The 19699-nt window shown below is 45.5% G+C and overlaps 3 protein-coding genes across 4 annotated transcripts in view; 2 read left to right on the top strand and 1 right to left on the bottom strand.

Moving 5' to 3' along the window:
- KBTBD4 (kelch repeat and BTB domain containing 4) overlaps nucleotides 1–4803 on the bottom strand; it is a 7991-nt gene extending 3188 nt beyond the window's left edge. The window contains exons 1-2 of one of the 2 annotated variants that reach the window (XM_054275594.1): nucleotides 4731–4803; nucleotides 1630–2250 (exon numbers count right to left, since the gene is read on the bottom strand). In XM_054275594.1, the coding sequence (XP_054131569.1) occupies nucleotides 1630–2221 (592 nt within the window). In that variant the 5' untranslated portion in view covers nucleotides 2222–2250; nucleotides 4731–4803. Of the gene's footprint in view, nucleotides 1–1629; nucleotides 2251–4668 lie in introns of both variants that reach the window. The other variant, XM_054275593.1, reaches the window with a different exon arrangement.
- Nucleotides 4804–4887: 84 nt separating this feature from the next.
- On the top strand, nucleotides 4888–9169 carry NDUFS3 (NADH:ubiquinone oxidoreductase core subunit S3). Its single transcript, XM_054275595.1, has 7 exons — nucleotides 4888–4933; nucleotides 5046–5108; nucleotides 5878–5975; nucleotides 6234–6383; nucleotides 7162–7287; nucleotides 7581–7700; nucleotides 8919–9169. Exons 1-7 carry the CDS (start codon nucleotides 4888–4890, stop codon nucleotides 9084–9086), a joined length of 771 nt encoding a protein of 256 aa, XP_054131570.1. The 3' UTR covers nucleotides 9087–9169.
- Nucleotides 9170–14198: 5029 nt separating this feature from the next.
- On the top strand, nucleotides 14199–17342 carry FAM180B (family with sequence similarity 180 member B). Its single transcript, XM_054276253.1, has 3 exons — nucleotides 14199–14265; nucleotides 16099–16166; nucleotides 16747–17342. The coding sequence occupies exons 1-3, from the start codon at nucleotides 14199–14201 to the stop codon at nucleotides 17188–17190; spliced, it is 579 nt and encodes a 192-aa protein (XP_054132228.1). The 3' UTR covers nucleotides 17191–17342.
- Nucleotides 17343–19699: the final 2357 nt, after the last annotated feature.

Here is a 19699-nt window from a genome sequence, read left to right as displayed (position 1 = left end):
ATTTCAACTCTGTTTAAAAGGAATTGCATAAGCTAACCATCACACGTAGTGCTTAAATAGAAAAAAAAAACTTTTTGAAATTGGTCCTAGAGCGCAACAGAAGGTAAACTTAATAAATAACTATTTCATTAAATTAATTTTAATCCTTGCCACTAAAAGTTTCCTCTATTTAATTCCCCATTAACTAAATGAAGATGCAGGAAGGGCAAAATAAAAGGATTTTTCCTACCACCAGTAGGGAAGTATGTCAGATTTTAATCCATTTTATGAGCTAAGTTGTGGCAAAAATACTGAGTAATGTGAGTCTACATATGAAAATAGATAATGCACGGAAAAAAGTTATATTGAGCAATTGTTTTAATTTAGGACCACAAGTGCTAAAGGCCATAGTGCTAAAACTCTTTTTTATGTGGAATCCCTAGGAAATTAAATGTGATTGACCTCTACAGTTTTATGTCATGATTTTAGAGGTTTTTAAAATGAACTTGCGACTTACTTAAAAAACTTTACCTAGACAGTTATCAAAATTACTCTAAGTTTATCACAGTTTTTGAGCTATCAGTACATTTACCCAATAGGTTTTTGACTGTAGATTTCTTTAGATGCAATAGAGATAATTTAATACAATATCTGTATAGACTCTCATATGCACAGTATCAATTCTAAAGGCTAGTTTAAGTCTTAGGGATAGATTTGCCAGTGTTCCAAAGAAGCCAGTCATGATAGGTTTATTTTTGCAACTGCATATAAAACACATGACACACAAAGTCTAGTTAGTTACTCAGTTACAAAGAGTAATTAAAAGCAAGAAAGAGGCACATTTGGATGTATGAGCTGCTTCTAAGTTCTTGCTTCCTCTAGCAATGATACATAACTGCAGAAGAATGGACTTGTGACTGCAGCTTCCTGGAGAGGTAACAAGTACTGACTGTACCTACTAGGGCAGCAGATCTATAAGGATTGGTGGAAACTGGACTAAGTTGTTTATGTGTTGACATGTCCTTCACAACTCTGAGTCATGGCATCCATTACAGGGGAAGGCTATTACCTTTACAAGAAGGGCAATTACTGTACTAGTCAAGATGTTACAATGCCTCCATTTCAGTCAGTTGAGTGCCTAAGTAATCCTAACAATTATATACAATTGTGAATAACACTAAAATAGTGTAAAATATGTGCTCATTCTTAGAGATGTTGAGTTACTGCATTACTATGTTAAATGGTTATGAGCTAAAGGGATAAAAAATACTTTCATCAGATGTGTATTTCTGGTAAGTCTTCTTTGTTTTACTTTTAATGCAAACAAAATTACAACAAATTGTTGGAATTGTGTTTAAAAAAATGTGTAACACTTCTAACCCGTTGACTAAGGAACTGCTGTGAATTTCTGGCATCCTGTATGTCCCTTTTCTATAGCCTAGATGTTTTCATGTCCAGTAACAATAGTTTGGGGCTTTTTCTGATAAAGGTATCCAGAAGGCAGTTTTGCTCTGCCTTGCTTAGCTAAGTCTCTGAACAGACAGTGATTATGAAAATTTATATCTTTCCATCTATTTCATTCAGTACCTGACCAGACTCTGAAAGTCTCTTTCTACATCCACATCCTAGGTAGTTTCAGGAACTCCTTACCTGTAAGGATATCTGTCAGCAGGCGGAGAGGCAGGTGTAGGAACTCCTCTGTCTCCTGCAGCTGAGACAAATGTGACTTTGCACAGTGTTTGGCAGCTGTGTAGAGCTCCATGTCACTGTGTTGATCTGCCAGCCACATGACCTGCAGACAGTTTCTAACCTGCACCGTACGGGCCAGAAAACGGGAGCACTCTTCAAAAAGGGCAGTCAGCTGGTACATATCTGCCACTTCATAGGTTTCCTGCAACTCCTCTGCCCTCAGCTTTACAGTTCCATGGTAAATATAGTCCACAAGGAGCTGAAAGACACTCTCACTAACATCCTGCAGCTCTATCACCCGGTTGTGGGCCTCCTTTAGGTTGGAAGTGAACATAGAACGAAAAAAGCAGCTCTGAGCTGAGAGGACCAAACGGTGCAGCTGGAATTCTTTGCCTTCCACTGATATTGTAACATCGGCAAAGAGCTCATCCTCCAAGCAGAGTTTCATAATACCCTGGGCCACGCGGCCCGAGTGGGAGCGGTCAGTGAAGGTGTAGTTCACAAAGTAGTTTTCTTCTGCAGAGGAGCCTCCAGTCTCTTCTGACGAGTCCATGGTGCTGCACAAATCAGACCTCCAGCAATCTGTAAAATCACAATAATTATACGGCTTTCTCTCACCACTAACAAGATTATGCAGTACTTCAGGGTACAGGGAAAAATCAAACATATTGGTAAGAGTCCAGCATATTTTAGACTTAATATAAATAGACTTAACATAAATAGCCAGAAACTTGTGCATGAGCTTCAGAATCTCAAAGAGCAAATGAGAAGATGGCATAATTAAAATTATAACATACACCAAACTTCCAGTACAGTGAACATCACATCCCAGCAGGGCTGGGAGACGTGCATATCTTTTCACCACTCATTTCACTGACACAAAGAAATGCAGCAAGTTATTCAAGTGGAAAGTCCAGCAACTGCCTGAGGAAACTTGCAAAGCCAAAAAAAGCAGCAGCAGCATAGCTGGACTAGATGTAAAAAGGATTAAAGCATCATACTAAAAAAGAGCACAGGCAGCAGTTCATACCATCAGGAGGTGTTAATTACTGTCAAAACCCAATGATGAATCTGTATCAAGATGAACTTGTTTTTACCAAAAAGATGCACAAAGATGTTGGCCTGACATAACCACCAGTCCTTCAAGCTAACCAAATGAGATAACTGATGATTATGCTGTTTGTTAATGCGCCAGTCAACTTCAGCATGCAAAACAACATTTTAGATGTTATTAGAGACTGCTTCCCACATGGAAAGGGGATCAAAATTTTAAAGAAAACACCTCTTAGCAGGTACCATGGATCTCTGCAGTGCAGATCCAGGTAGTTTGTGGGTCAGAAAAGTTTCTGAAACACAGGACTACTACAGCAAGGAGCTCTTTTTTACCATGGCTCTTGACAGCATTAAGAACAGTTGCCTACCTACATTCACTTTAGACTTATTTTTACAACTGAACTACCAGCCATGATGTCTAATATCAGAATTTTCTTCAATTAATAATGACCATTATTTCAAGAACAATGTTTCACAAAGATGTGATTTTTTTCTACAGCAGATTAATCGTTACTCTTCCATGCTTTATCTTGTCAAACATGCATTTTCTTACAATTACTCTGCTTGATGAGGAGGGCTCCTAAGTTCTTTGTTAAAATTCTGTTCATGGGAAGTAGTGTCTACATCCCTAATTGGCTGGACAAGTCCATCTCATCTCTGGTGATAGCCTGCCTTAATTATACTCTAATCTCGATTTTACAGTAGCTCTGGTCTGTCTGAAAAGTACCTATACATTAGTCTATAAGAGACAGAGGAACTGCAGTCAGCAGAGAACACATCAGTACTATTTTCCAGCTTTTCGAAGTATGAGCCTGTCCTGCAAATTGGCTTCCACTTTGGTTAAAGCTCTTTATCCATACAGTCAAGGTGCTTAGGAACTTCAGCCCAGAATGCAGAAGAGACCACACAGAGCACAGGATATAGACAGATGAACTACTCTGCCCCCTTGGCATGGCAGAATCAGCTGCCCACACTGCCCTGCACAACTCCCAGAGGACTGATGCCAAGTCATGAAAGAAATGCCAAGAAGCACCTAAAGACTAAACAAATCTCATGTCTTCCTTGTAGACACCCAGACAAAGCTCCCTTTTGCACCCACGGTGTCTTGGCTATAAAGAAAGAGGCATGCAGGACAGTTAACTGTCCCATAAAGCCAAATTGTATGCTCCAAGCATTCCACAGGCCTAGCTATCAGTGACAGCAGTTTAACCAATACCTAATACACCTCCTTCACAGAATCAGGGAATCACGTAAGTTGAAAAAATCCTCTGAGACCACTGATGCCAACCTGTGGCCGAACACCACCACATCACCTAGACCATGGCACTGAGTGCCACATCCAGTCTGAAACACCTCCAGGGACAGCAACACCACCACCTCCCTGGGCAGTCCATTCTAGTCTCTAATCATCCTTCCTGTGAAGAAATTCTTCCTAATGTCCAGCCAAAACCTCGCCTGCAGCTTAAGCCCGTGTTCTCTCGCTCTGTCACTGGTTGCCTGGGAGAAGAGGCCAATCCCCAGCTGGCTACACCTTCTTTCCAGGCAGTCGGAGAGGGTGATAAGGCCAACGTTAAATCTCCTTTTCTCCAGGCTACACTAACACAGCTCCCTCAGCCGCTTCTCATAAGACCTGTGTTCCAGCTTCCTTCTTTCCTTGCTCCTACAGAGTCGCGGATGCCAAGGCGGCGCCCGGGATCGGAGAAGCCCTAAGCACAACTGACAGCGGCCCCGCGGTACGGGGCCGGGGGAAGGCAGGGAGGGAGGCTGACCCTCGGAGAAACGCAGCCTCCCAGCAGGGCCGCGCTGACGCTGTGCAAGGCTCAGCGCTGGTTCAGCCCGGGGCTGCCGGACTCCGCCGCCCTCCGCGCCCGCACCCCCCGGCGCTCGCTGCTCCGTCCCCGGGCCGGCGGCCGCGCCGCTCCCCTGGCCGCGCCGCGCGGCACCCACCTGCGGCGCCTCCCTTCATGCCGCCGCCCCGGGCTGCCCCAGCGGCTGCTCCCGGCCCTCACCCTGCGCCAGGCGCCGCCGGGCACTCGCCGATTCCGCCCACCGACCCGGAGCCGTCCCCGGGAAGCTCTTCGCGCGCTTCCGCCCCCGGGGGAAGCGCGGCGGTGGTGGCGCTTTCCGCTTCCGCCCCGTGCCCTTGCCCGTCCGTGTCCCGGCGGGATGTGGGCGGCGGCGGCGCGGGGCCTGGCGCGGGCCGCGCTGCGAGGTGAGGCTCGGGCGCTGTGCCGGGGCTGTGCCGGGGCTGTACCGGGGGCGCGGGCCGGGCCGGGCCGGGCGGTTGGCGGCGGTCGATGAGACGTGTCCGTTTCTCTCCGCAGCTGGCGCGGCACCGGCGGCGGCACGGGCCCGGCTGGCGGGGAGCTCCGCCGTGGACACTCGCCGTAAGTGCGGGGCCGGTTTGGGGGCGCGGGGCGGACGGGGCCCGAGGCCTGCGGTTGTGCCGCTGCCGGCCGGCGGCAGGGCACCGGACCGGCCCACGGACAGTCCTGGGCTGTGGTACCGCTTTAGTGAGCCTGTCGGGAAAGGGTCGGTCCGGTCACCCGAAAACCCCGATTGCGCAGAAAAGCAGCAGTGGGGGAAACTGTGCTTGCTGAGGGTTCCCATGCTTGCTTGGGTTCCTGTGTGCATCCTCTCAGATGCAGGGCCAAGCCTGCTTTTTCTGTGCTAAGCTGTGCCTGGGCACCAGCATCTTAGCCCCTCATCTCCCTGACCTTTAAGGGTTTTTGTCGTAACAGTGAAAAAACCCACCCCAACAACGTGAGTTCCAATAGTGTTTTGATTACGAGGGGCTTGCTTAGATGTTGACACATCCAGCAAACCCAGAAAACAAGGCCCTTTCTAAACCCAGGCTGAATGACATGAGTGGTTTCTTCTATCATCTCTGCTGCCCTCTTTTTCATCTGGCTGTTTACTTTTCCATCATCTTGTTGAACAATTCATGCTGCTCTTCAGAGTTGACAAAAGTTTAGCACTGGCATAAATTCCCTTCGTTATCAAAGTGTCTAGTTCCACCTTCTGTGTAACACAAGTATGTTGCTATAGCGTAGTTTCTGACAAACAGCTAGACTGGTTAAAGGGAGTTACTACTCTTCTTTCTCTAGCTTTTTGTATTCCTTGTCATAATCTTGGAAACTTTATTTTTCTCCTTAGCTACTGTCAGACCAAAAAATGAAGTAGAGCAGAAGCAGCTATGTGCTTTTGGGGAGTATGTGGCTGAGATTCTGCCCAAGTATATCCAGCAAGTACAGGTAGGTGCTTTTCAAGAAATTGTTCTTGGGGTGGGACAGGATCCAGTGAACACACTACTTTTTTGTTACCTGTTCAGAGAAGTTGTTTTGGGAAAGAAAAATGGTCAGAATTCCATGAGAAGTACTGCTGTTTTTAAGCCCCTTGATCTGATGCCTTTTTGAGTCTTCTGTGTCTCTTTGTTGGAGTGTTCTGCTGAAATCAGCATCATGTTTGGTCCTGTTGGTGTTTGTACTCATGCACTGTTCTGTTTTCATCAGGTGACCTGTTTCAATGAGCTGGAGCTTCTGATCCATCCAGATGGGATCATTCCTGTCCTGACCTTCCTTCGTGATCACACCAATGCCCAGTTCAAATCCTTGGCAGACCTGACTGCCGTTGATGTCCCATCTCGGCAGTACCGCTTTGAGGTAGGAACTGCTCACAGCTGCAGTGCTTGGAGGGCTTCACAAGTGCTGATGGCTGGGGGTGCTGTTGCAGCTCTGACCACTTTCTTTGGTTCCTGGCGGTGAGAAAAAAGTTTCAAGAGTTGTAGATAGAATTCTTTAAGTCAAAGGCCTCCAGTTGCTGAAGAAGTGGAATATTTTTTTTAATTCAATATTTTTCTTTCAAAAATCAAGGTAGTAGATTCATAGAAATATAGACCCTAATTTATTCGTCTTTTCCAGTCACCAAGGCAGTATCAAACAAGGCTTTAAAATTCCTTATAAACTTTTCGGATTTTCTTTTCAGTCTGCTTGCAGTATGTCATAAACAGCTTTTGTACTAGACTTCATCACCATAGATGTTGGAAATGTTCCCTGGTGTCCAACTCACTTGCTGAAAATTAAGTGTTCTTTTTCTTAGCTTTCTCCCACTGATTGCAAGAGTGATTGATGGCCACTTTCTTTGAGAGACCATTCATTGTCAAGTATTTCCATCCCTCCAGTAGTCTCTCTTTTTAGTATGTCTTTACTCTTTGTCATCAGCCATGATGTCTAAGTCTCTCATAGCTTTCGTCACACTTCTAAGCACCAAAGTGATAAGCTGTTGGAACCTCAGTTGTAGGAATGTCTTTTAGTGGCCAGCTCTGAAGTGCTGAACACGATCCTGCTCATAAAGAATATTTGAAATAGTCCTTGTGTGGCTTTGCTTAGGCAGTGGTGTAGTGCAGGGAGATCCATAAATGCTGCCTGTTCTCTGGTTCAGATTGTGTACAACCTCTTGTCGCTGCGGTTCAACAGCCGGATCCGCGTGAAGACGTACACCGACGAGCTGACACCCGTCGACTCAGCAGTGCCTGTGCACAAGGCAGCAAACTGGTATGAAAGAGAGGTGAGTGCTGGTGTGCTCGGGAACAGTCTTTGTGGAGAGAGGCTGTATTTTCCCAATTTAAGTGATTCCCCAACGCCCTCAGGAAGAAAGAGAAGTGTTTCCCTGGCTGCCTTTACAGAGTAGGAGATAAAATGGTGTTTGATTTACTTTTGAATGAATTCCTGCATCAGTTTTGCTGGCACTGTACAAAGCCAAGCACGTAACTGAAATTTTATGGACATAACACATGCAGGTTTTTGGGTTTTTTTCAAATACAATTCAACTTGTATTGAACTTGTGTTCCTTTCATTTAGGTTTGGGACATGTATGGTGTTTTCTTTGCCAACCACCCTGATCTAAGACGAATCCTCACAGATTATGGGTTTGAGGGCCATCCATTCCGGAAGGACTTCCCACTCTCTGGTTATGTGGAGGTAGGAGATACAGTCATGTTTAAAGTTACCACATCTCTCCAATGCTCTTTTCTGAGTTCCAGTACAAAGATGCGACTGCTTTACAATCACTTATCTGTATTCCAGAGGAGTTGCATAAATCTGCATAGAAATTTGAATTATCACACAGAATATCATCCATAATAAGGCAGCCTAAGGCTGGAGAAATAGAGCAAATGTTATGTGCTGTATAGCAAAGATACTTGCCAGGTAGGGGAAGTGTTTCTGCTTTCAGCACGTTTTCTGGAAGGTTAAAGTTTCCACTGCAAAACTGAGATGTCTAGAAGGATAAAGGACTGAACCATTCTTGATTCAATTAGAACTTCACTTTGTTGTGTGTTTGTAGGCCCAGATTATAAAGCTCTGATTAAACTGACTCTTGCTGTTTACCATTTACCTCTGTATGTCAGCCATAGGTGAAATGGGAGCGTTTGGTATCTGTCTAGTTTCAAATGACTGCCCTGTAGAAGCAGGTGTATTTGGTGCAGTGTTAAGACTGAGTTGAGTCTCAGAAGGAAACAGTGAAGTTCTGCAAAAAAAGAGGCTGTTTTAAGAAATGTAGAAATAACAAAATCCTGCATGCAAGGATAAGGCAGCATCTCCTCAGCTAGAGTTCAGAGATCTGGACTGGCACAGTGAGGATAAAGCAAGCCAGTCAGAAATGTCTGGTACTCAGCTGGTACTCCATCCTGGTTGTCTTCTTTTTCTCCCCTTGTTCTGAGTGTTATGCAAAAAATTAGAACAATTAAAACCACACAAATGCCATGTTATAAAGATTCATGAGTGTGGTCCTCAGCCATGCAGGCCCAGGATGGCCCATCATATTTCAGTGACTCAGGAAGAATCCCTTTGTCACATTTCATGTTAAATGTGCTATTGCATGGAACTTCATGTGAACTGTTAGGGTGGGTGCTCCTAATTCTGGGTGCTTAGTCAGACACCTGAGGGGCATGGCAGCAAAGCAAAGAGGAGGGTTTTCTTGGACACTCCGGAGATCTCAGGAGCATCTGGAGAGCTTTTGTTAAGTAATGAGGAGAACTGAAGCTGTGGCAGAGGCCTGTGGGCCTGTGGTTTTCCCGTGGGTAAGTAGAGTTGTCTGCACAGAGGGTGGTCTGGGTCATTACTGGCTCGCTGTGCTCAGCAGACATGCTGCAGGAGCAGGGTGCAGATGACTGGCCTGTGTCCTTTGTGCTGTTGCAGGTGAGGTATGATGATGAAGTCAAACGGGTGGTGGCAGAGCCTGTGGAGCTAGCTCAGGAATTTCGCAAGTTCGATCTGAATAGCCCGTGGGAGGCATTTCCTGCCTATCGTCCAGCTCCAGAACCCCTGAAAATAGAAGCAGGAGCCAAGAAGGAAGATGCCAAATAGCAACAGAAGGAAGCAGATGTGCAGCACCATCCTTTCTGTTCCAATATAGTATTTATAATAATAAAAATTGAGAATATGAGAAACTTGCCTGTTGTGATCTCGTGAATAATGTTTTCAAACTAGATGAAAAGCACAAAGCCTGGAATGCAAATTGACAATCCTTATGATCCTACTGGTAGATGTTTAGCTGGTGCTCTGCATTGTAAAACAGGGGATTTGTCTTTTTGGTTTGCAAATTGAACAGAGTGCAGGCATTGCCTGTGGCCTAGTGTTTTCTGAACACTACTACTGCCAGCAGTCCCTGCAGGTAAGCAGGTAAAAATCAGAACTTGAGCACTCCCTAGAGGCTGCACTGAAACAGCTGTGGAGTTTGGGCAATAGGACAGCAGTTTCTTAGCTCCAGGGTGAGTGTTGGGAAGATGGTAATAATATGGCCAAAAGGCAAAGCCTGTAAATGCTACTAATGCAGTTCCTGTCAGGACAACACAAATGTATGTGGATCCAGACCCAAAACAAGGTATGGAAATCTCAATTGTTTCCATGGGAATTAGGTCAGTGCCTTTTCTCCCAACAGAAGGAGCTGCAGATGACTTCTGAAGTGACACTCCCTCAGTCTGGCTTTTTCTTCACAATCAAGCAGTCTTTATTTTCTCCAGCATCTTCAGAGTGTGTTTTCTTTTTCCTGCAGCCAAAAATATACCCCTCCCTTGTTTCATAAACAAAGTTTTTTTGTCAGTATTCCAATTGTTTTGAGCTCTATGATACAATTGCATTACCACTTTGCTCTTGTGGAAAATCTCTTTTTTCCAAAAAAGCTGGAAGAATGCTGTAGTTCCAGTCCACCCACCACCTGTTTGAATGGGATTACATTACAGCAGTCATCAATTAATAATGTCCCTTGTCCTTGGTCCAGAAAATGCATAATGCTGTTCTGCACCAGAAAGCTGACAGACTTCATTAAGATCTGAAAACTGTTGTATAAGAGATTTTATGAAATAATTCCCTAACAGTTTGTAGAGATTCCCTGAATTGATACTTAAGCTTTTAAATTGTAAAAGCACTAATTAAAATAAGGGTTTGGGGGAGGTGAGGGTATGGGATGGAGAAAGGGATACAACAACAGTAAATTCGATTAGGAAAAAACCCCTACTTGCTGTGGCTAGAATGAGATGTCTTTTCAAGAATAAAGACTGAACTGTATTCTAAGAATTGGGTTTCATATTTGTTTCCGCCCCAGCCTTGTAAGCATGGGCTGGTTAATTTTTTTTTTTTTTAATTTTTAAAATTTTGTTTTAGCTGCTGTGGCCAGCAGTGTTTGCGATGTGTCTCAACAGTGTTCCTGTTATTTATTTTAACACTGTTAAAATAAATAGCATTTGCCACTTACCTTAAAAGTTACAGCTCTACATGGGAAGGAGAAGTGAACACATCAGCAGAAGTTTGGGGTTTTATACAATTCTTACCTCTCTTTTGGATCTGTCTTCAATTGAGCAGATTAACTAGGAAATGAACTTTAAGTTCTTACTACGAGATGTTCCACAGTTGATTGTTTTCTTTGCAGTGGCTCTAATAGCATGCTGATGCCTATTGTGCAAGACAAAAGTTCCTGGTACTACTTCTATCACCATGAAAATTCTTTATAAATCACATTTCCTCTCCGTGTTCCCCTTTATCTCAGGTTGCTTGAGACACCACACCAAGACTTATGGTCTATATATTATAAAAATACATATTTCCCAGTATGATAAGTCAGACTGATGGTAGCAGGAAGACTAGGAAATTTGCCTTTGAAAATTAGTGTTTGTGCAGAAGGAGAACTTGATTGACATCAAGAAATGTCAGACATGATGCCTGTCACGTTAGAAAATATGCAAAGTTTGCTCAAGAATGTGTGTACTGGAAAAATAGCTAGCCCTGTGGGATCAGGCATTGGCTCCAGCAGGTCTTCAATATGTGGAATAGTTGCAAGTGGACCTGAATCTCTTCTCATTAGTGAAGCCTGGGAGATCAGGAAGGGCTGCATCACCCAGGCTCATTATCCCAGGGCACAAGAGGTTACACAGCCTCACAGAATACCTGTGCACTCCGCTTCCTCCACTGCTCCTGAGCTCCAGAGGCCATTTTGCTCATGGAGCCTGCTCACTCTGGGATTCTTGTGGCTGGTGGACACTTGCTTTGTGTTGGACAAGGCTGTGGTCAACTTGGCCAAGCACAAAGCTGTCTTCCAAATCCTCTGTCCCTGCCTGTTGCGTATTGCCAGCTTCAGCCGGGTTTGTTTGCCTGGGTTGGATTCCCTAATGCAGGAGGATGTGGGATGAGATGTAAGTCAGATGTAGCTGACTTACAGACATACCATACAGAAGAGAGATTTTCTGGTACTGAAGGGACAGATAGACTTTAGATGACGACTCACAGTCACCACATTGAGTTTCTCCAGCTGAGTAGGTCTTGCTGGTGTTTTCCAGGACACTGGCATTTCTCCCTACAGCCAGGCAAGCAGACTGTCCTCTATGAGGATGTGGCTACTGACAGCTACTGACAGGTAGGTGTCCACCTACCTCATGTGCTGTAGGTACAGTGGGATGGGGCCCTCCCTGTCACTTTTACACAGCTCATTACTCCTTCAAGCAGTAGATGCTGCTCACAAACTGAAACCAAAGGACAAGAAAAGCATCATTGTAAGGACTGGCAGCACCATACGTGGAAAATACCAGTATTACAGAGGTTCTGTCTGGTTACAGTCAGTGCTTCACTCCTGCTTCCCTCAAGGTTTTCTTACTTTTTCCACTCCAGTAATTCAAACATCACCTTTTCTGTGAGCCACGTATGTCCTTCTTCCTTCCCCTCTTTCTTCAATCTTCTTCCTTCCCTGAGTGTCTGCCAGACAACCCCAGGCTGGGGAGCAATCTCCCCAAGTTCTGGGTGAGATGATGGAAGCAAGTGATTTCTTCAATTCTATAAGCAGAATTTCCCTTTTGTGAATGTGCTATCTCCCTGAAGTCCTACTTTAAAGAAACTTCCCTCTTAAAGAGGCTCTTCTGGTGCCACACCTTGTGCCCCAATTAGCATCCAACTAGTTCCTACAGTTTTTGACCCCTCTTCTCTTCTTCTCATTTCCCATGCTCCTGCTTCAGGAGGTCATGGTGAAAAAGAAGAAACCAATCAAGCTGTCCCTGCATAAACCTGGCTTGTGACGTTTTGAAACTGCTCCAACAACAGACGGTACGGCCAGGGGAGTGCAGAGTGGCAGGGCTGTGCTCAGCTGTGAGTACCTGGCAAGGACAAAATCCTTCAGGAGGAGCAGGTGCACTGCCTAACATTGCAGTCGTACATGCAGGGACTTTGTGCAGCTGTCAGAAACTCAGCCTTGTCTCTGAGCAAGTATTGCTGCTGTACAAACAGCTAAGGAATACGTTTATCACTCTGAAATTGTCTTTCTTTGCAGGATAGTGAGGTAATTCCACAAAATTCCCCTAGCTCAAAGCAGCACCCACACTTGTCCCTTATCTGCCACTGTGTCAGTCACCTGAGCACAGCCCCCAAGCCAACTCTCTCTCCCTTCCACCAATGTGGCTGTCCTCCTCCAGGCACTTCAGCTGCAAGCTGTTCCTAGGAAATTCTCCAGTTGACAAAATCGTGTGCAGCTCCCACAGATGTTGGCCAAAATCCTGTTGGGCAATCCTCTTCACGTCATGTGCTGCAAGTTAAAGGGCGGCTGTTTCATGGCCCACAAAACACAGAGGTTTTTCCACAGTGGCTTCTAGACAAAGTCATGTGTACCCTGTGGCCTAAAAGGGACTCTGGCACAAAGCAGAAAGCACATCAATCTCACTGCACAGATGGGCTGTAAGTGTCTGCCTCTTGGGTAGCTTGTGATGCAGTTTAATAAGAGAAGAAAGGAACACACGTGAAGAGTAAGCAGTGGAAAATAATGAAAAATGAAAGCAGTGCAGTGTGACCTGCAGATACCTAAGCCTATGACAGAAAGCACAGGTCTTGCTGTGAATCCAAACTGAGGGGAAGAGTGGCTCTGGATACTGCGGGCCCCTCTGTGGCTCTTCCATTATGTGCAGGAGGTAGTAGCAAGCAGGACATCATCCCAGCCCTTAGTGCACTATCTGGTGACAGCAAGTTACTGACTGATGTCCAGTAACTTGCTCAGCAAGAGATGCATTTCAGCTTCACCTTCTCTCTTTTCTAGGCAGACTTCTCCCTTTACCCTGAGAGAGAGGCTATTAGTCCTCATTTATACATGTTACTGCATATTTGTATAACCCTGGTTTTACATTCTGTGCCATACAGAATAGAAATACAGAACAGAAACACAGAACAGTTTGACTGGGGACTTGGCACTAATAAATATGTAAAGGCGCGTAGAGAACAGATACCTGCTATAAAGTGAATCAAATGAAGTTTTGTCCATGTCATTTAGAACATCTAAGGCAGACTGTGCTCACTGTAACCCAGAAGTCCACTCACAGGAGGGGATGATGGGGTGCTAAAGCCTGAGCCACTTGGATACTTGGTGTTTGTTAGGTCACTGTACTGAGTTCTCCCTCCGGGGGTTTGATACAGAACTGAACCAGTGACATTTCTTCTGCCTGTTTGTATGTTTTGGCTGCTACTGCCCTTCCATGAATCTGCAGTCTGCTAGCTTTGTTTGTGACATTCCAGGATTGTTTTCAGATTTTTGAACCCAGGAAAAAGGAAAACTGAAATGCGACAGAGGCACTGTGTAGAGATGGAAGGGACTAGGGGGTCCTCACTTCTTAAGAGGAAAACATATATAGTGGAATTTCTTGCAATGAAAAGCTTCCTATAACCATTGCAGCAGAAAGTCAATCGTTGAAAAGGAAGCTTAAACAATTCTGCCAAAAACATCACAATAAAGTTTTCCAAGTTTCCAAAATATGACGGAAAATATCCTTCGGGGTCAACAAGTTGAACTGCAAGCCCTTCCCAGGGCTGTGACCAGAAACACAGAAAGATGGGTCCATTCCAAGAGAGGCTGCTGGGATCCGAAGCAGCACGGGAAGACGCCCCAGGCGAGCTGCTGTGGCTTGGGGCGCGGCACTGTCGCGGAGAGGGTGGCAGCTGCTCGGCAGCGCTGCCATGGCCCAGACACAGCTCAGCTCCTGGCTGCTCCTGTGTGTGTTTGCTGCATCCCAGAGGCTAACAGGTAGGGAGCACATCTGTTAGGGACACGGCTCCTTGGCTTGGCAAACCTTTGTGCAACGCCGCTTGTGTGATGCTTTGCTGCTGCTTCAAAAGTGGCCCGAGGCTTCAGGCAGCTGCGCTGGCACGGGATAGGGCTGGAGCCCAGCTGGGGGGGTTGGCTGGTCGGGGCACTGCTACCTCCTTGCAGGTTGAAGATCTGCTGCTGTGTTTGGTGGCAAGGGGAGGATTTTCTTGGATCTCCGCTGAAAAAATAATCTCCTGCAATAATGTTTGTGGGATTTTTATATGCTTTTTGGGAAACAAAACCCCACCCAACCCTGCTGAGTGATAAAATAAGTAAGGATTTTCCCTTCCCCAGAGGATATTTATGTTATTATTTCAATACATTATTTGTTATGCTTTGTTAAATTTTTCTCTACTCAAAAATATTTATGAGGCAGTTACTTCTAAAGGCAGTCTGGCATCTATTCAACAAAAGCACTGACTTTGCAGCCAGTCAGACATCTCTCAGGAGGGGGATCTGTGAGCCGAGAGCATCGGTTACTGCAGATAGTGCCACCAAAGAAATTTTCAGATGATATAACACTTTCACCTGAGCTAAAAGCCTTACTGGTACATCTGTGGAGGAGTAGGAAAAAGCAGCTACATCTCAGCTCACATTCCAAAGCCACAGCTGGCTTGGATCACAGAGCCTGCAGCTGTGCAGAGAAACAAACCTCTGCAGCCTGTGGGCTGGCAGTGCACTTCTCCAGGCAGCTCGTGCATCTCCCTGAAAAGGTCTAATCAAAATTGGAGATTTGGAAGTGTCTTTTGGTAGCAGTCATCACACATGTATAGTGCTAAATAATTTTTCTACTTTTCATATGCACCTGCTGACTTTAACTCTGGAGTATTCAATGTAAATCCTCTTTTTTTTTTAAATATATATATGAAAAAGCCTTCATCCATTTAAAAATATTAAAAAACCCACCATGAATATATTAGAGAGCTTACTATTTTATATGAGCTTTTTCAAATTCATGTTTCTTAACCTGAAGGATGAGTCTGTAAGAAGTAGAAGAGGGTCTTGGCTACCTCATGGCACTGATAACACAGAGGAGGGAGGGATGCAGCCTCTCTCTCACAGACCTGGACCAAGACTGCTTGTGTCTCATTTTTCATACACACACAAGAAAAGAAATAAAATAAATGCAGACAGTTAAAGCACTGTAAACATTAGGAAATGAAAATCGAACAATTCTTAGGATTAATGTGACTTTCATATTCAAAAACTGCCATTCTTCTGGCCTCATACCTATTTTCCCCAAATTACATGATGTCATGTGTTCCAGCAAGTAATTAGCTGGATCTGACAAGGTTTCTTTTACCCTCACACTCTTCCAGCGGCAGAATCTTAGGGAAGAAGTAGAAAACCAGGATAAGCATCAGTTTGTGTTTCTAGCAGCAGCTTGAGGAGCCTGCCGGCACACTCCTTTCATTGGGCAGCATTACTTTCTCCAGCAAAAACTGCTAACCAGCCAAACCCATCGGCTCAAACCCCATCCATTCTCGGTGTGAGAGGCATCCTTGCTGCCTGTCAAAGCAGTGCCTTTGCTGCTGTATGCTTTAGCTCTGCTGGCGGCACTAAGGGCGGTGAGATCCAAAACCTCGCCTCAACCATTGCTGCTTCTCTTAAAAAGCTTGTTTTGCTTATCAAAATCCCGTGGTCAGCATCTGTCATATTTGGCAAGCCGAGTGGTAGCTCAGGAATGTTGAAGACGTTATTGACAATCAAATGACAAAAACAGTAAACAGGAAGGTCTTGTGCTACCAAGCTCTGTCTGATGTCTTCCAGATGAACACCCTCACAGCGGCACCAACAGAGCCCGTCGTGGCCCAGAGGACGCTGGCATCATGTTAGAGGTCTCCTGAGCACTGGGGGCCCTGGGCCGAGGCACTGTTCGTGCCCATGCCCCCACCTGCCTGCACGTAAAAACTCACCCGTTCTGTTTGTTCTCACCCCTGACGGGTTCCAGGAGCTCCCGGAGAACGCCTCGGCGGTGCCTAATGGCATTGGTGCTCGCTCCCGCTGCGGGGTGCGGCCCGGGGCGGCCGTGCCCCAGCCGCGGCCCTCACGGGGTGCCCGCGGAGGCACAAGGGGCCCTCCCCGCCGGCTCTGGTGGCGGCCCCGCAGGCGGCCAAGCCCCCGCCCGAGCGGCCGCACCGGGGAGTGCTGCAGGCGGGACTGCGGGGGTACAGCAGGGATGGGGGCAAGAGCCGCACTGGTCCTGCGGGGAAACGAGGTGTGGGGCTGCTCAGAAACAGGCCCTGGGGCTGGCAGAGAGGGACATGGAGTGGGACCAGGCCGGCCGTGAGGGAGCGGCCGCCTCTGGGCCCGCCCGAGGTTTGTCTGGCAGCGCTGCGGGGAGCTTTGCTCGCAGCGCGCCCGGGAGTGATGGAGTTGTGCTGGGCTTTCCGTGACAGCGCTGCTCCCCTCTTCCAGATGCTCTGGGGAAGGCTGGATATTCAGGCCAACGGGACAATCCGCCTGCGGGATGAAGAGCTGGCCTCCCTACGCCCGGCACGGCGCTTCCTGCAGATTTTAGAGGAGGAAGTTCCCAAAACACCGGCAGAGATTGAGCAGCATCTGAGATATTATTCACTGACTGACACTCCCTTGCCTCCGACGGAGTTTGACCGTCTCCTTTTCACCAGTGTTTACAGTGCCTATCAGGTTCGCTCCGTGCAGGGTCTGGATAAAAATCCCTGGATTGGCTTTTTCTCTCAGCTGGTTGATGAAATCTTTCGTGACCTGTGCAAGGGGCTCTGCCCTGCAAATACCACTCTCCTCCAGGCTTCCTGGCCTTGGAAGGACAAACCTTCACATTTAGCATCCCTGAAACATTTCTATCGCTCTAACCTGGCCAGGACCAAGAGAGACACTTAATGAGGGAACCCTCCATAGGAAACGGCACCCCTGGCTTCACCTGTCTCCTTGGTTATTTTCAATGCTTTCCACAGTGTGCAGGACTTTGAATAAATATGCCACACCTTTTTGTTCTGCTTTCTGCACAGTGCTGGCCACCCTCTCAGGATTTATGCACAAGCTTGTATTTTTAAATGAAAAAAGGACAAAACTGTAAAGAGCATTTCTCCCTTTTCTGATTTTTTGCTAAGTGGGCTGTGCTGAAGGGGCAGTGCTATTTAGATGTCTTATCTATCTTGATCACTTAGGAGAGATGGCATGGAAGTATTTTTCCAGGATATTATGCTGGATCAGCATTATCTTCATTTCAGATAATTAGTTCTCTCTCCTTATATTCTCCCTGTGGTTTCAGACAAATAAAAGATCTTCTCTCCAGCAGCAACTAAGCAGGTTTTGTTGTGTTTCATGATATAGGTCACATATTTAATTTCATTTTTCTCTTTATGTGGCATCATATTTTATGTGTCAACAGCAATTTCCCATCTCATGTATTCATTTTTCTTCAAAAAGCAACCTGAAATTGTATGTATTCCATGAAGCTTTCTAGTATTTGCATATCATATTTACACATACACACAGCTTTGTTTCAGTTATCATTTTGGAATATACTCCCTGAAATCTCATTTAAATTCTGGAGGATCCTGACCTAGTTATTTCTTCAGCAGATTTTGCCTCTCTTCTATAAAGTTTTTTTTTACAGCCATGGCATTTTTCAAGCCAAACATAATAAATGCATAGTCTCTATCCTCAAAATCAGAAATGTAATTATTTTACAGAAAGACATCATTAACATTTGTCTGTCTTAAACACTGTGTTGTGGAGTTAAATAAATGTAATTATCTCCTCAGGAGGGTTTTGATTTTGATTCTTGTTTCTATCAGATTTCCTGCTACTACTATAGGTATGAATTTTGAACATTGCTTGCATGTGCTTAGACAATGGGATCCATAATTCCCTTTCTATCAATATAATTTTTCCATGTTCAACAGAAGAGGCATGTGCGACCTTCAAAGTGGGAACTGCAGCTTCTGACCTAGTTAATCTTATTCCAAGCCATTGTAGCCCAACAGATGGAGAGGGGAAATAGTAAGGCAGGAACAAGAAGCCTGGAAGCAAGATGCTGCAGACAATGGTTTTAGAGGTCAGCTTAGGGTTATGACAGAAGGAGATAGATTTAAAGCAGGTTTTTTGTTGCTGGATTTTTGTTTTGCTTGTTTAATTTTGGTTTGTGCTATGGGGTTCTTTTTATTTGTTTCTTTGCTTGTTTTTCACCCCAAAGGATATAGGAATTAAAATTATAATTTTACTTGAAGTAAAACTTCTTGTCTCATCTAATGTTCTGTTATTCTTACGCTAGTTTTTTACATACTTCCAATCTTTACCCTTCACCCTTTTGCCAAATATGCCCCCAGTCTTTAATGTTTAGGATATGTATGGGGTGATAGAGGCAGTGAGTGGCTGCACTCAAGCCAATTTTGAGCAGAGTATCATCAAAAAGCTGAGCTGAGATGGTACTAGTGCATGAAAATACCGTCTTGTTGGAGAATGTACAGCCCTAGCCATACGGATATATGGAAAAAAGCTGAGTGGGCTGGCTTGTGACTCAGATGCCACCACACTGCTTTGAACTCAGGATTTTGTTAGGAGCAGTTTTAGAGCATTGCTGCCTGTTGAACGGATTATAAACTACACTGAAGTGACGTCATGAAGCTTTGTAGATGCTTAAGATGATGCACTTTTGCAGTTTATGTATTTTTGGGGTACAAACCAGGATTTTTGCTCAACTGAAACGGCACCAGTGGCGCTACAGTGAAGCCTCCTGTGCTCCCACTACCCCCTCAGCAAATCCGGCCGGCGCCCGCCCCTCTGTTTGTCAGGCTGTAGGAACACAGCAGCGTCCTCCACAGCCACAGCAGCCTCTCCACAGGGAAAACTCTCGCTGGAACTCGGCACGTACGAAACCTCTGGAACATGGATGCTGGAAACCTCCCCCGCGGTTCCTCTGACCCCGCCCGCAGGAGGCTTTCAGAGCAGCACGTGGTGGGCTAGCAGCACCCCTGTATTCAAGGGGCCCATTCCTGGGGAAGGTATCGCCCCTGCGGTCAGCAGTGACACTGCTGTGTGGTACTACTCACACTTGGTGTTGCGAGCCTGCTCCTGATCCAAATCTTTACAAATTTAAAAACACATTTCTTATTCTTCTTACTTTGCTTCTGGGCTTTCAGAGCATGGTCCATTCACAGATTTGAGCCCTTATCTTTCACTACAAGAAGCCTGCACTTTTGTTTGTTTCTAAATGTATTCTTTACATTAAATGGAAGCTGAGATTCTCAACTGCAGCTTCTTGACTTCATCTACATCAGATAAAGAAAAGCACAAACCACTGTCAAACTTGCAGTAAAACCATAAGAGGTACCAACCGTTCACATACACACAAATGATTTAAGAGTGTACACAGACAGACTGGCTC

The sequence above is a fragment of the Melozone crissalis genome, unplaced genomic scaffold (assembly GCF_028551555.1).
Source record: "Melozone crissalis strain CALT ecotype California unplaced genomic scaffold, PUWL_Pcris_2 ptg000018l_1, whole genome shotgun sequence".
Taxonomy (NCBI): domain Eukaryota; kingdom Metazoa; phylum Chordata; class Aves; order Passeriformes; family Passerellidae; genus Melozone; species Melozone crissalis.
The sequence above is the reverse complement of the archived record's forward strand: the minus strand, read 5'-3'. Positions and strand labels throughout refer to the sequence as shown.